This window comes from Salvelinus sp. IW2-2015, unplaced genomic scaffold (genome assembly GCF_002910315.2).
Source record: "Salvelinus sp. IW2-2015 unplaced genomic scaffold, ASM291031v2 Un_scaffold986, whole genome shotgun sequence".
Lineage (NCBI taxonomy): Eukaryota > Metazoa > Chordata > Actinopteri > Salmoniformes > Salmonidae > Salvelinus > Salvelinus sp. IW2-2015.
The window spans coordinates 249,271-264,983 of NW_019942672.1; the positions used below are offsets into that span (position 1 = coordinate 249,271).

Sequence of the window (15,713 nt, forward strand, 5' to 3'; positions counted from 1 at the left end):
GAGAGGGGAAAGAGAGGGCGGGAGGGGAGAGGGGGAAGAGCGGGAGGGAGAGAGGAGGGGAGAGGGGGAAAAGAAGGAGAGAAGGAAAGGAAAGGAGAGAGAAGGAAAGGAGAGAAGGAAAGGAGAGAGAAGGAAAGGGCGAGAGAGAAATAGGGGGGGTAGTGATGGGGAGGAAGAACCCTTCAAATGATGCTACACTCTTAGAAAAAAAGGAGCTATCTAGAACCTTAAAGGGTTCTTCGGTCAGGCAGATCGCTCAAGAGTGTGTTCGAAATTGGACATCTATCCATGTCCTGAGGATGTCGGAWAATGCCTTCGAAAACAGTGAGTGCTATTACCATCAAGAAGGCTTGGGTTTTGCTAGGGCATGGTGGACAGGGTGGTGGTGGTGGCTGGGTATAATCCCATAACTCTGGATTGATCCCAGTGGTGGACACTCATAAAAATCTAAATAAATAATTACCCTTTCCTAAACCTTAACCCTAAATTTGACWTTTGGAGAAACGGAACAATACTGAGCAGGAGGAGTCAACCCAAGGCTCAATAWCACTTTGAAATTTGAGGTTTGGAGCAACTTCAACACTTTACTTCTGGAGAAATGTCTAAATCTGCATTGAGACTGTGAGAGCTCGTTGTCTTTGGCTGTCCCCATAGGAGAACCTTTTGAATAATGATTTTTTTGGGGTTCCAGGTAGAACCCTATTCAGTCTGAAGATGTATGAGATGTCCCACCCTTTTTTCAAATCATATGATGAAATACATTTTCTAACATGCATTATAATAGGCTGTGGCAGTTCAATGCATTTGATACTATGCCAATAGCCTATTCCAAATCACGCACAATATTTCTCAAAATTGAATAAGACAKATTTTTCACATTTCCTCWTCACATTGAAAAAAKCAAATCTAAAGTAAACCAACCAACCAACCATACACATTCATAAGCAGTCACGATTGTGTTGCATTTCTGAATGAGAAAAAATATTGGCTRCATTGAAATAATTTCCACATTGTTTGCGAACTTGTAATCTCTTGTAGACAGATAAGAAAACATAAGAGATGACCAATTAGGCTACGCGAGGCTTTAGTTCTGGATTAAACCGAGATGACCGATTTTGTGAAGGCTATGTTTCGTTTAGATTTAATATTTACAAATATTCACTTTAACGGATTTCTGTGAAACGAAGCAGTAATAGTCTGCTATGTGGAATTGCGACAGCCGTGGAGCATTTCGCCTCCGGGCAGCGCGCGACATACRTAATATGACACTCTATAATTGGGATTCTCGAGGTGACACGCGCTCCTGTTGACGTTCCCCGGTAACCTAAAGATTTACGCAGACCCAACCGTTTCACTATAGCATAATTCTAACGACCATCTCCATTGTTCATTGTAAGGCCTACCGGTATGCCTATATCTTGTTGACTGGAAGGCGGACAGGGGTTGACTCAAATTGGAATGGAACCATTCAAAGACCGAGGGAGTTGTAATTTAAGGTATTTTTTCATGTGATTAGAAAAGAAAACGTGGATGTCAAGCCCAGCCCATTTCAGAGGAGAAAGTGAATGTGACTATTTAATTTCTGTCTTCAACATCACAAGATTTCGTTCCAAGCGTTTTTAATATTCTCCCTGATTTGGGCAATATAGCCTATTAGTATAAAATGTGCCTGCTAGGTTACGTAATGTGACACGTGGATTAATGTTACATTTAATAATAATCTACTCAATTGAATAACTTTTAATTTCTATGCACTGTGATGTTTTTAGGCGTGGTGTATCTTGACGCTCATATTCTCCAGATAGCCTGTTAATACAGTTTGACTGCAACACCCAATGATTTATTAAAACGGACCCATCAGAAACCACTGTAATCTGGGGTGTAAAACACACTTGACTAGATTTTAATTCATATGGGCATAGACATGCTGATATTTTGGACAAACCCGTGATGTGTGTGTGTGTGTGTGTGTGTGTGCGTGCTCGTGTGTGCGTGCGTGTGTGTCTCAGCATTGTCTCGTGAGCTCTCATTATCAGTGCGTTTGAGAGGGTTTGGTGGAGGGAGAAGAATATGTATAATTGTCTTCTCGCCAAGCGATGGGTTTGTTTTAATTGACACTCGCTGGGACTACAAGAAACAAGGAACAACCCCCATCTACCGGCAGAATCTCCGCCACCCTCTCCTCCTTCTCCTCCTCCTCTTCTCTCTTCTGTACAGCCCCGCCACCCTCTCCACGCAAGGTTGGCTTCTATAACAGGACAACGCTTTCTCAGCTGAAGGTAACCTCAACTTTCACATGAAATACAAATGTTCACGCAATTAATCGGTATATGTGCRATAGGCCTACATTATATCCACATGGCTGATATTTGTCGAGGTGCGAAAAAATGGCATTGAAATAGAATACAGCCTGATGCATGGAGTGGAAAAGYTTGTGCGCGTGCAAGCTATAAGATTTTGCATTAATGACAGATATAGTGAGACGTGTTACTGCCTGGTTACTGAGCTTTGAGATGTGGAAGGATTGGCGATAAACGGCTTATTTCTTTCATTCACAAGGAAACCAAAGTCAACATTGAGCCACCCGTGGTATAGTTRAAATATGGTTATCTTATCTGTCATTGTTTTTGAATACATGTTCATGGTCAACATTTTATAAGAAAAAATAACAAGGTTGAAATTGAGAAGACACTGCACAGTACACTGAACTGCAGAGGTTAGAGGTGATTCGCAGCAAAGTCTCAGCAGAATAGTGGAAAAAAGAGGGAAAACGGACAAAAAATACGTAATAGTAGCCTAAATGTGTTGCCAGTTTTAAAAATGTCACGAGACACCCAAATAATAGTAAAATAACGATGAATTCTGAACTCTAACCGGAATGGAAATACTTTAGTTGGCCGCTATATTTCATTTTATTTATTTTATTCTTCAGGAGACAAAAGCCTGGCATGGTTACAAACAATGCAGGTATGAATTCACCCCAAAWAACAAAAGCCAACGCGTTTAGAGACCAATAAGTTACTTTCCTTYGAAGATACTAATGTGTGTCCTCCARCCTTATTGGCATTACTGTAAGATGCATCATCATTAGTCATTTATTTTATTTTCATTTTTTATCATATAGCAGATAATTACACATTTATAACCAATAACCTGCTATGGGACCCTAGACTTCTAAAATAGGCCTAGCTATAAACTAAATCCGAGAAAGAGGCAATAAGGCTACATTTCGATTTTGTTAAGTAAAAAAAACCAAATAGGTTAATTTCCATTTCAGAGAGATGGACACTGGGAGAGCTCATGCATACATTGACGCATTTTAATCCTTTTTCACTCGGATGAAATGTCATTGCTGGAGGCAAGGGAGACACGCATCAAGGGGATCTACAGCACATTTCATATTCCTTATGAAGATGCACAATGAAATTATAACAATACTAATAATAGTCAGGATAATTTTAGTTTATAAAATAAATAACAACAGCTATCTATACATTTAGCAGGATATGAGCTTTTTAAAATAAGGTGGGCCACTTTGCGTTTTCTATCCTCTCCTGGGAACGCGTAATAAACACTGCAATTAAATGTCACACTGAACTGACATAATTTTAAGATTTCTTTGTCCAAGTGAAATGAATCCTCAGTATTTTTTTATTAAATGTTTTACCTCAGTGGTATGAAACTGACAGAGCGCGAACTAACTCCGCTGCTGCTAGCACATTCACCTCCTCCTCTAAAGCTTGGACATTTCTGCGCCGCATTATCTAGAGGGGCCCAATTAAACACCCGACTTCTGATCCCGGGGACAAAATGGAAATGTAACACTTCTTAAAATGATTGGTGTTGGCGAGAGGAAGCGCACCTGCAACTCCATTGAGCTTTGGGGAGTTTATTAATGGTCCGGACTGTAAGCAGAGTTATCTTTTGTCCTCTGACACAAAACCTTTAATTCTCCCAGACGTGTTTTATTGTCTGTCAGGCCTCGGCCAGGGCCTTGGGGACAGAATAATACACACATTCGTTATATAGACAATATCAATTACCTCTTCGACAACATGGTATCCGTGCAATAAATATATTTAATGGAATTCAATATTTTGGATTAAAGTACAAAATGTCAATGGCAAAAAACAAGCAAACAAGCAGATTTAGCCAATARCATGGGTGCGTGTTGTCACACATTTGAGAGAGAAATCTGTCTGTCAGTGTATCGCGATAGTTTGAGTGTACAGAGGGGTTAATTGGAGAGACGATGGGCATGCTAATGAAGAGTTAGTGGCGGATAATTCGTTTCCATTGAGTGTAGGTTACCGTTTAATTGAGAGAGCATTGATTGGGCTTTAAAATGTGTAATTCCGTTACTTACACAGAATGGAAGCTTGACACTGGCARTTCAGCGCATGCAGCCTTAGGATAACTAGAAAATGCATATAGGCTCCTATATAGGCTTCTTAATTAGGCTTACTTATTATGTTGGTTAGGAAAGGGTCTGGCATTTGGCATCTGTTCGTTTTAGAATGGCCCTACATGTTTTGCCATGCTCTAGGCTATTTGTGGCATATTTATCGTAGTCCATATTGTATTATTTTGCAGGCCTACATTGTGTTTTGTAGGCTAAACTTGACATATGTTGGCTATGATAATCTTTTACCATTCTCTCTACGGAGTTACTGTAGCTGTCTTCTCCCTATAACATATCACTGCCCCGCCCCAACCTCCCAACACACACACACAGACACACACACAGACACACACACAGACACACACACACACACACACACACACACACACACACACACACACACACACACACACACACACACACACACAACACACACACACACACACCACACCACCACACACACACACACACACATGTAATCTTTAACATGAATTAATCAGGATCCTGTTAAATTAGGCCTATTATAATCTCGGGCTAAAGTAAAAAATATCCAATCCAAAATTTACCCGACAATTGTAAAAATATCGCTTCACACGACTGTTTCACATAAGACGTGTCACATAAACGTATCGAATCAAATTCAACAAATTAGAATTCTGAAACTCCATAATACATTTCAAACATATTAAAATTAGTTCAAATTACAATTCAATATCCAATGCTTATCCTTCTAATTCAATCACACCAAGAGCTTATGTAAATATCCCTAAACCGTATCGTGTCTTTAAGCTGCGATTTAGTCTCCACTAATGTGTCTGGTAACTAAAACCTATAGAAAAGAAAAGTAATGAAAATGTCAATACCCGAAGTGTCTCTCTCCACGCTCTCGCAGCCAGCATGCACGGCGGGTTTGAGAGGAGAGTGACAGCTCTTTGTTGGTGAATAGAAATCAGTGGCATAGAGAGAGGGAACGACTCCTCCTACCAAATTATCCAAACTGGGCAGGCTTTTGCTCTCTTCACAAATAGAACACGGCTCTCCAACACAGGCAGTCCCAATCTGACCTTCAAGCACACGGAACCCTGTAACGGGAGATCGGTGGGGGACTGTCGAGAGAAAAATACCCAATCTAAACTTCTGCCATTTTAACCGTTCATCACCATCATCATCAGTGCGTGTACTGGCACCCGCCGTATCAGCTGGACTATACTTTTTCTTTTGGTAACAAGACATTCAGGGGAGAGGAAAACAATTTATTCCTGCATTGACTTCTCCCCGTTCCTCATCTCTACACCGAGTTGTATTCGTTTTCCCCCAGTTTGCTTTGCACACTTGCAGAGGAGGTAAGCCGAGCTGAGTGTGCCTCTTGTGTGTGTATGCCTGTCTCGCAGCAGAACCAGTCGGATGCTCTGAGCCTACCGGACGCAGAGCTGTATATGGAAGTTGTGGGCTATAAGGCAGAAGCGAGCTGTTGCACATTACGTCGTTCAAGAGCGGGAGCCATGCTGTTCCACGGGATCTCCGGTGACCACATCCAGGGCATCATGGAGGAGATGGAGAGGAGATCCAAAACCGACTCGCGCCTGGCCAAGGGCGTGCGGCTCAACGGAAGGGAAGCGGTGAGGAAAATTAACACAATGCAATGTTGTTGTTTTATTCTGACATCTATGACGATTAACACCTACATCCGAATGGGAATAACTGCTTATGCGCAAGAGAATGCTTTAGAAGGTAGGCCTATAGTTGGGCTAATATAAAGAATCACTCGAAATAAAGTCTTAATGTTGTGGTTAATATTGAGTTTACAGATTCCTCTGCCCAACATAACAAACAATAACATGCAGCCTAAATTGTATGCTCGTCTGGGGAAGTTTTCGTATGTAATACAAATATATTCACTTATAAACCTGTTAAGTGAATGTGCATAAACTAAATGTGACAATTATTACGCACAATTTTCCAATTTGTTACACAATTTATATTTTGAGCAAATAGCAAATTGCTGTTGTCAATATTTATTTATATAATATAGACTATAATTAAACAATAATTACAGATATAGCCTACTAGAGTTATCTGTGGTTGATTATTATRAGCATTTACATAATAATTTATTATAGGCCTACATAATTTGTGTTATTATGATAATTATTATTCCTGGGTCATTGTTGTAATTTATGGTTAGGCGTGTAAAAGTAGGAGGTTATAGMGCCTTCTCAGCTGTCGATACAGCTTATTTTAAATGTGCAAGGAAGCGTCATTAATTATTCTTTGTCATTGTAATATCATTATGTAGCTCCATTTGTTYGATAAGTTGAACGCAGTTACTCCCTAAACACAATGGGCCCTGCATGTTTATACACTTCCAGCTTCGCAGGAATTTCCTGGGGTTCATTTTGCTTTTAAACCGAACTGTCATGAGCCTAAAATCTAACTAAAGTGCTACTTACTATTTTATTTATTTTCAAGAAAATCGTGTAATGCTGATTTTAGTGAAATATGTAATTTTCATATATGTTACAGTTTTARCACACACAAGCCAAACCCTCACATGAGAAGTAMAGGCCTAACTACAGGCTCAGGATGTGAGCCATGCATTTCCCACGTTAATATCCCCCTCCTTTCCTTCTCCTTCCAGACCATGCCTTCCATGGGCCCTGAGAAACCCGCGTTGTGTGCCGGCTGTGGAGGCAAAATATCGGATAGATATTATCTGCTCGCTGTGGACAAACAATGGCACCTACGGTGCCTCAAATGCTGTGAATGTAAACAGCATTTGGAGTCAGAGCTCACGTGTTTCGCCAAGGATGGCAGCATCTACTGCAAGGATGATTACTACAGGTAAGACAAATCTAAGGTTATGAATTGTTTTTCTACAGGCTTAGTGAAATAATGTATTTTATTATTCGATAATTGAACAACTCTCTCTCTCTCTCCCCCTCTCTCTCTCTCTCTGTTTGGTATTAGGCCTGTCATACAAACGATTGTTAGTGACTGAATCCATAGGCGTAAAACACAGACATAGGCCACGGAAAAAGGCAAATAGGCTATAAATCTAGGTTAAATGTATAATGTATGCAGAGAAGGCTTATTGGTTCGATCGGCTAWAGCTTTACTCAACAGGGCATACAAGGCCTCATATAATGACTCGACAACATGGACATAGACACAGCTGTAGCCATGTAGCCTATAGATATCAGAGGCAATCTGACATTTCCACTGCAAAGCCGAGGTGTTATTATACAAAAACTGCGGATGGAGGTTATAACATTATAAGCAAACTGCTGGGGGGAAAAACAATAACGACATGGAGGTGTCTTTTATGTGGCTCCCCCCCTCTCCTCGCAGTGTGTGTGAGTGTGTTCCATTTTTTTCAATCCTGTTCGGAATGTTTTAGAAGTGTCATGTCTGCGCGTCCTTGTTCTAGAAGGTTCTCCGTGCAGAGGTGCGCTCGCTGCCACCTCGGGATCTCAGCATCTGAGATGGTGATGCGCGCGAGGGACTCCGTGTACCACCTGAGCTGCTTCACGTGCACCACGTGCAACAAGACCCTGACCACAGGCGACCACTTCGGCATGAAAGACAGCCTGGTGTACTGCCGGGTCCACTTCGAGACCATATCCCAGGGAGAGTACCCCCACCCTGGCCTCAACTATGCCGAGATGGCGGCTAAAGGTGGAGGTCTGGCGCTGCCATACTTCAATGGCACTGGAACGGCCCAGAAGGGAAGGCCTCGGAAGAGGAAGAGCCCCGCCATGGGCATAGACATCACTAGCTACAACTCAGGTGAGGAGACAGAGAAGATGAGAGGACTGGCTGGTTGGGGAGTTGTAATCGGGGAATTTATGCTGTTGCACTCTTTGAAAATAACGTTTCGATGGGGATGTAATGGTTAGGGCTAATATAATGTTATTACATGCTAACGAAGGGGCGGCAGGTGGCCTAGTGGTTAGAGCGTTGGGCCAGTAACRGAAAGGTTGCCAAATCGAATCCCCGAGCTGACGAGTTAAAAATCTGTCGTTCTGAACAAGGCAGTCAACCCACTGTTCCTAGGCTGTCATTGTAAATAAGAATTTGTTCTTAACTGACTTGTATAGTTATATAAAAAAAAAAAACACGACGTGCGCTGGTGAACTGACGAATATAGAGCTGGCTGCTGGAATTTTTGGCTTGCTCGGTGTTTAAGTCCGTAGGCCTACTCCGAAAGCAATTTTAACCAYAAAGGGAAGGGGGAAAGAGAACAATTGGCCATTCAACAAAATTGAAGAGGCCTTCTATGAATGTCTGCTCTGTTCATGAAGCCTATTTGCATTTACCATCATTATGCTACATTTCTTGTTGTCAAAATGATCTAAAATTGACCCCCAGTTAAACATTCTATTACATTTTCTAATTAAGAATCGTTTTAGGTTATCGAATGTCTAACATGGGCACACACATGCACTTGAACCATATGCACGTGCAGGGGGTAACGGGTGACCTATACGCACGTMCAGAGGGTACGGCAATTCAGTACGGTAATTCACTTGCTTAAAATGTGCCGCAGCTAATGCCCTTTTTCCGCKTTTAGTTTTACTTGGGGGGACATTGCCTCCTCGGTTAGGCTATAGCCTACTGTAGGCATACAGTTAGCCTAATTTTACTTTGGAAATCTGGAATTCAAAACGCTGAATGTTATAATGCAACCAACCCCGCATATTCRCTTTTGTTGTTGCTTTTTAGAATTAGTATCCGGTTGATACAGTTGTTAATTGTGTGCCAAGTTTCCTCTGTTCACCATGAATGAAAGGAAAAAAGGTAKTCTGCGTGTTAACAGTTCTGCGTTAATTGAAGGTGCTTTAGGAATCCCTGGCCTTCAACCACTTCTGAATCATACTCGGGAAGGTCAGCACAGTTCTCAGAAACAGAACAAGTGAAAGATGGAGCGGGAATACAGTAGAATAGGCCTACCAATAATAATAAATTAATAACGACAAGGATAATAATCGAGATTTTCTGAAGACTGTTTCATTTCCATAAATAATGTCAATATGCCTCCTTAATTTATTTGGTCTCCGTTTAATTTAAAAATAAATATTTAGCTATAGAAGTTGTGCATCTTTAAAGCACTTTTTGGTTGCACTGCAAGACATACATACACGCTTGTAGTTAACTCAGAATGAAGTCCTGCTTTTGTATGTAGCGTTCCAAAATCAGAAATTGCATGTCTTTCACAGTCAGGTGRGGGCAAAAACCTTTATATTGTCTAGATCCGGTTTATAATGTTTTGMATCTGTCTCCTCTGTATGCCTATACGTCTTTTAGAGGATTCTCCAATGCAGTCCCATGTCGACTTTGCAGTTGTTCGGCTATACTTTGCTGCTCAGCATGTTTTCATAGTGACCCCTGGTGGGTAGTTATAGAACGAAAGGCACTGGACGAAAATAGGATACCCAAGATTTAAAGATTGAGGTCTTATTTATTGCAGTGCTTTCAAGATGCGTGTCTAACATGAATTAAGATGAACATCTGATATCTGAAAATAAGTGTTTTCTGAAAACAAGTTAATGATGAACAATCTGGTAGTAGTCCTGGTCGAGATTCATTTGAAAAATAAATGGAGTGTGTACATCAGAGATATTTAATCCTAGATTCATCTGCGTTCATGCTTAGCTCTGGATTCACTAAAACTAGAATTAAGCCTACTGGAGCAATGCATTTTGGGTCTTTGAAACCGGCACTAAACTCTGTCATTTAAACTAGTGATTTGCATTTCTAGGGGGCCGTAAATAACAAGATAGGTGTGTTGAAAAAAATGAATGGCCTGCTATATTGTTCCAGTTTATTAGACAGAGATTTAGAGACGACCACTTGATGTGATAGAGTAGAAAGAGTCTGTCATAGGGAGCTACTGTAGGTCCATATACGCTATAGAAATGACTGCTGGCTGTGTTGACTTTTAAAATAATTGTCTTTTAATCATGGAATGTCAATCAATTATTGTAAATATTTTCCCATAAACAGTTAAGGACCTAAAATGATGGTGCATGTTGGAAGTAGGGATTACATTTTAATGACAAGACAGTATTACTTTCTTTAAACACATTAGAAATACTGTACCAAATCAACTAACTCTTACTGTAGATTTYATTTATTTAAAAAAATWAWATACATTTATAATACTTTCTAAGGGTTTCGGMTCAGTTCAATTTGGAATAATTATGAATCAATGAAATATTTAAATCTTAACTGAAAACTATGGCCAGTTTACGGACATTTTGTGTCTTGAATTTCTGTTCATTGGAATGCGTGGCCATATTAAACTATTCCCAACCCTGCTCCGGTTGACTTGTATCTTTCTATTCTCACCCATTTTGGGGGAGTGCTGTCCATCTAATCTTCTAGGGATTATATTTACAAGTATCCAGCAGCACCCCGATTAAAAAAWATATATATTATTCTACAATGCACGTAATGCATTCTCCAATGTGGCAGTATTTGTGTTCTAAGCTGACGCCTCCTCCTCTTGGTTAGGTTGTAATGAGAATGATGGGGAACACCTGGATCGTGACCAGGCCTACCCTCCAGCCCAGAAGAACAAGCGCATGCGTACCTCCTTCAAGCACCATCAGCTCCGCACCATGAAGTCCTACTTTGCTATCAACCACAACCCAGACGCCAAGGACCTCAAACAGCTGGCCCAGAAGACAGGCCTCACCAAAAGAGTTCTACAGGTAAGCAGAAGCCATCGACCTCCTTCTCGACCTCTGACCTAGTATGACGTCTTCACTGTATCCTCCATTCCACCGTTTGTTCTTTMTTTTTTGACCATCAGTCCATTTAATTCATCCTTTTTTGTTTTGTTAGGTTTTAATAAAATGTTTAATTTGTTTTCTACCAATGTTGAGTTGTATGGAATGTTGTTAGGCACTAGGGTTCCTTGATGTACTGTATGAAGTAGATGTAGTGTATTTGTAGTGTTCAGGGTTTATAGACATATCATTTATCCACTAATCACCCCCAGTCTCCCTGGGTCAGTGGTGGCAAGAGTAACTTAAACTAATGTTCACAGAGCGAGAAACTTAAACTAACGTACACAGAGAGAGAGAGAGAGAGAGAGAGAGAGAGTGCACAAGTCTTGTAAGGATCTTTTACAAAAGAAAAACTTTTTCAGCTGGTCATTTCTCATGTAGTTTCTACTCCCTGAGTCCAAAATAATGGCGTCAAAAATCAGCAGTTTGTAGTTATTGCACTTTGTACTCTGCCAGGAGAGTCAGCTAGTGGGCAACACTGTGATGTCAAACAGAACAATTTTATGAGAAAGAAAGAAAGAAAAGAAAGTAAATAAGTTGCTAATATATATATTTTTAATATACATCAGACATAAACATAAAGTAAAAGCCATTGGATTGGATTGGTTTACAGGTATGGTTCCAAAACGCAAGAGCCAAATTCAGAAGGAACGTTTTGCGACAGGAGAATGGTGTTGACAAGGCCGACGGCACGTCACTCCCTCCGCCCTCGTCCGACAGCGGCGCTCTGACACCCCCCTCCAGCGCGGCCACACTAACAGACCTGACCAATCCCTCTATCACTGTAGTGACCTCCGTCACGTCTAGTTTGGACAGCCATGATTCGGGGAGCCCCTCACAGACTACCTTGACAAACCTTTTCTAGCAAGCTCTACGACTCCTAGCTCTTAACTCATTTTGTTTTTTTCCCCCCAATTTGCAATGATATATTTTTAAACAACATCTTTAAAGAAAACWGAGACAGTTCCATGGATACATAAAGTACGGTACTGTACTGTACACACAACAGAAAGCAGCAAGAACATCGACAACAACAACAGCAACATTTAATCAGGAGGAGATTATTTTGATGTGTAGCATTTGCAACCGCTTGGCAGCTGAGTTTGTAGTCAACCTATTTAGTGATTGGTCTTGTGTCGAGGACYTTTTGAATCTGGAAGGCATTGACAAATTATTATAGAGGGTTCCACAATCTGGGTCAGAGCCCAAAATTAAGTTATTTAAATGGTAATAGTATATTATTTTTTACTTTATTTAATTTAATTTGTTCATTTGATTTGATTTAGTCTAAAATTGATCCCGGCCTGATAATTCATTTAAAATCATTAATACTATGTTAGTACTATCCTATTTAAAGCATATTTTGATATTTCCTTTTTTACATTTTTTTATCTTTTAAATATGAATTTTCWGAATGTTGTGTAAAAGATCATTCAGAGTTATCCTGGATGTTATAAGACATTGGAGCATTATAGAGATGAGTAATTTCCCATCTCTAAATTAACGTTGTATACATTACAACAAAACAAACATTACAACTCTAATGCCAGGTGGCTGCGGTGACGTCAACATGCATTTTGTCTTAACATGATACACCTCAACTGTGATAGAAAAGGATAAGAACAGAACACATCTCTAGATCTGTACAGTGGTAACTGACACATCTCTAGATCTGTACAGTGGTAACTGACACATCTCTAGATCTGTACAGTGGTAACTGTCCAACATGGAATGCAGTCACGTTGATATTAGAAGGAGTTCAACAATATAAATCAGTGAGTAAAATTCTGATTGGGACAGAGTTCACGGGCACTGTTTGAAATTATTGTTTCCATGATACTTTTACTAATCTGTTGGCCTCATTTTACATACCAAACACACAACTGGAAAAACAATTCTGTTGGCCTCATTTTACATACCAAACACACAAATGGAAAAAACAGTAGTTTATCTGGATTCAGCGAGCCCGTAGAATTACTGTTAAGTACAATTGCACAGTGACAATATACTGCCCAAAAGGAAAGTACATTATTATTATTATTATCATCATGTTTCTCAGGGTAAAGAAGGGTTGATTCTGAAAAAGGTAAGAAGGTCGGAGAGGAAGATAATAAAAAGTGAGGGATGACGATATGGAAGATGTGTAGACCTGACAGAAACATTACAATGACCCCAGAAAAGCTGGAGATATTAGACAGCTAGTGGGACAAAGAAATCATCCTCCACGTTTTCTCCTTGGCCATATTTAAACTTTACCGACACTTGCTACTGAACAGACCAATTATCTTTTTCATCTGGCTGATTTCGGAGAAAGAGAGACAAAAGAAATAGAAGGATTTCTTTCTGACGGGGTTCAACTTGTATTTTTTGTCTCCTGGGCAAGCTGTTTAAGGTCGTTGGCGTCGGGTTGTGGTTGATAGCAAAGCAGGACTACATGGTGCGAATTAGGAGAAAGAAAAAGAGAGATTCCTGGCTGCGGGCTTCAAACATTTTTTATTGTAATTGTCACAATTTGTTCTATTGTAGAACATAGCGTTACTCTCAATCTACTTGATGAAGTAGATGCTTAACTCAGTTCTACTATGTGCCTTATGCTATAACTTGGAAGAAAGTTTGTAAACTTCAGGATTTATATGTTATTGTTTGTTGACTGATTCACATCCTTTTGACGCCTCACTAGTTTTGTACTGTTTTAACATCTTATTTCTGAAGATCTTTTTATGGTGTATCCTGTTAGAAAGGGGGCAGCGATGTCTTAGAAAGCAGCACTCTTTCAGATATAGTTGGTTAATCCAATAATATTCATGTTAATAGTTGAGTACACTAAGTGTTCTATCGAGATTGTCCATGTTTCCCTGTTTCTTGACAAAGATGGTGTATAGAAACTATTTCCCCTTAAATATTTATGGACCAAACGGTTGTTATATATCTTATTAAATTTTGTGTGAATAAAAAAATACTTTGTTTTAAATGAGTTTTTATTTTTCATTTACACTTGCCATTTTTTTTTGTGTTATCCCTTAGATACTAGGTTTTTATTATTTTACTCACATCAACAAATGAAAAAAAAGCATTCAATGATTGATTGACCAATTAAAACAAACGTTCCACATTTTTTACTTTCATTTTGAATTATTTTTATTTCCTATTTGATGGTGTTTACAGCTTCAAAGTAATGCCCCATGAATTTGCACCTAAACCCTGTAGTCAACAATTATGAAAATGGCTTTTTAATGCATGAATATGGCTATATAACTTTTTTTTAAATGGAAAAAGGAACGCTGCAAAGCATACATTGACTGATATATCTGTATATTATATAAGTAGTGCTAAGGTGCCATAACAGTAAATGCAGACCTATAAAGCCAGGTTGCTCTGTAGTTAATATATTGTTACTCTATGATTTCTTACAGGGAGAACAAATCTTGGGGCATTACAGCCAAACTTCCCGACGTTTGAAAATTCCCTAAAGTATTAAAAGAAGGGGAAAACTTTGGTCGGAATTCCTCACCATTGAAGACAAAGACAGTATTAGGATAAGACGATAGAATATTGAGAGAGAACAAAATAACAAGACATGTTTCAGTCAAAAAAAAAAGTACAACAACCAAAAAAAATTGAAAACGTTTTTCCTGAATGTTTGAATCGAACTACGGAGAAGAATACAGTGTGTGATTACTGATATCATTGTGAAAAAAGACTTGACTTTGCTCATATTGGAATGCCATTCACACACAGTGGAAAAAGTTGTATAGTAACATAGCTGTATATAGCAGAACAGCATGGCAGCACAGGGGGTTACAGTAGGATTAAGAGACTGCAGACATTTAACAACACTACAGGACACACACACACACACCCTTCCCTTACCCCACACACTCTAACCTCTACCCTCTATAGAATCAGCTTGCTATATAAAAAAAAAAAAAACGTTCTTTTGTCACAAATGTCATTTTGTAAACACATGGCCTCCTTGAAACTCGGCAGCAGGACGCCCATCAAACGGGCTGATGAAGAGGACTGCAGAGTTGGCGCTTTGCCATCTGGCTGCACTGAGGAAAAAGAGGATGTAGCACAAAGATGAAGAGGATTCCCATTTTGCATGCACCTCATCATATCGTTAACATTTTCATTGAGCTGTATATTATTACTTCGTTTGATGCATTGTATTAGTATCATTCGTTGTCAGCTGTAAAAAAATAAAAAATAAACCCTATGAAAATCCTTCCCTGATGATGCTCATATACCTTACGGTGGAAAATGAAATGTCATTGTGATGACATAGATGGATTTTAATGCTTGAAGCTTATTTATACATGACATTCAGCTAACTAAGGACAATATTAACAATCCGATTATTACTGGCTGATTTCAATATCGTAGTTTTTCTTATGTTCTTGTTTACTGTGCAGCTTTTAAAATACACAACCAGCTCACGGAATTAACGGAGTGATTGCAAATACTAGATGGCATTAATTAGATGTGGAATTCAAGCTATTTACAATATGTTTTCTGTTCAG

The 15,713-nt window shown here is 39.5% G+C and overlaps 1 protein-coding gene across 4 annotated transcripts; it reads left to right on the forward strand.

Annotated features, from left to right (window-relative positions):
- Positions 1-2,003: 2,003 nt before the first annotated feature.
- LOC112069320 (LIM/homeobox protein Lhx9) lies at positions 2,004-15,421 on the forward strand. 4 transcript variants are annotated; one of them, XM_024136627.2, is made up of 6 exons: positions 2,004-2,279; positions 5,794-6,021; positions 7,041-7,243; positions 7,830-8,188; positions 10,916-11,115; positions 11,807-14,164. In XM_024136627.2, the coding sequence occupies exons 2-6, from the start codon at positions 5,839-5,841 to the stop codon at positions 12,056-12,058; spliced, it is 1,197 nt and encodes a 398-aa protein (XP_023992395.1). In that variant the 5' UTR covers positions 2,004-2,279; positions 5,794-5,838; the 3' UTR covers positions 12,059-14,164. The 4 variants fall into 4 exon arrangements, with proteins under 4 accessions (XP_023992395.1, XP_023992394.1, XP_023992393.1 ...); XM_024136626.2 differs by lacking the exon at positions 2,004-2,279 and having other exon boundaries at positions 5,409-6,021; positions 7,833-8,188; XM_024136625.2 differs by lacking the exon at positions 2,004-2,279 and having other exon boundaries at positions 5,412-6,021.
- Positions 15,422-15,713: the final 292 nt, after the last annotated feature.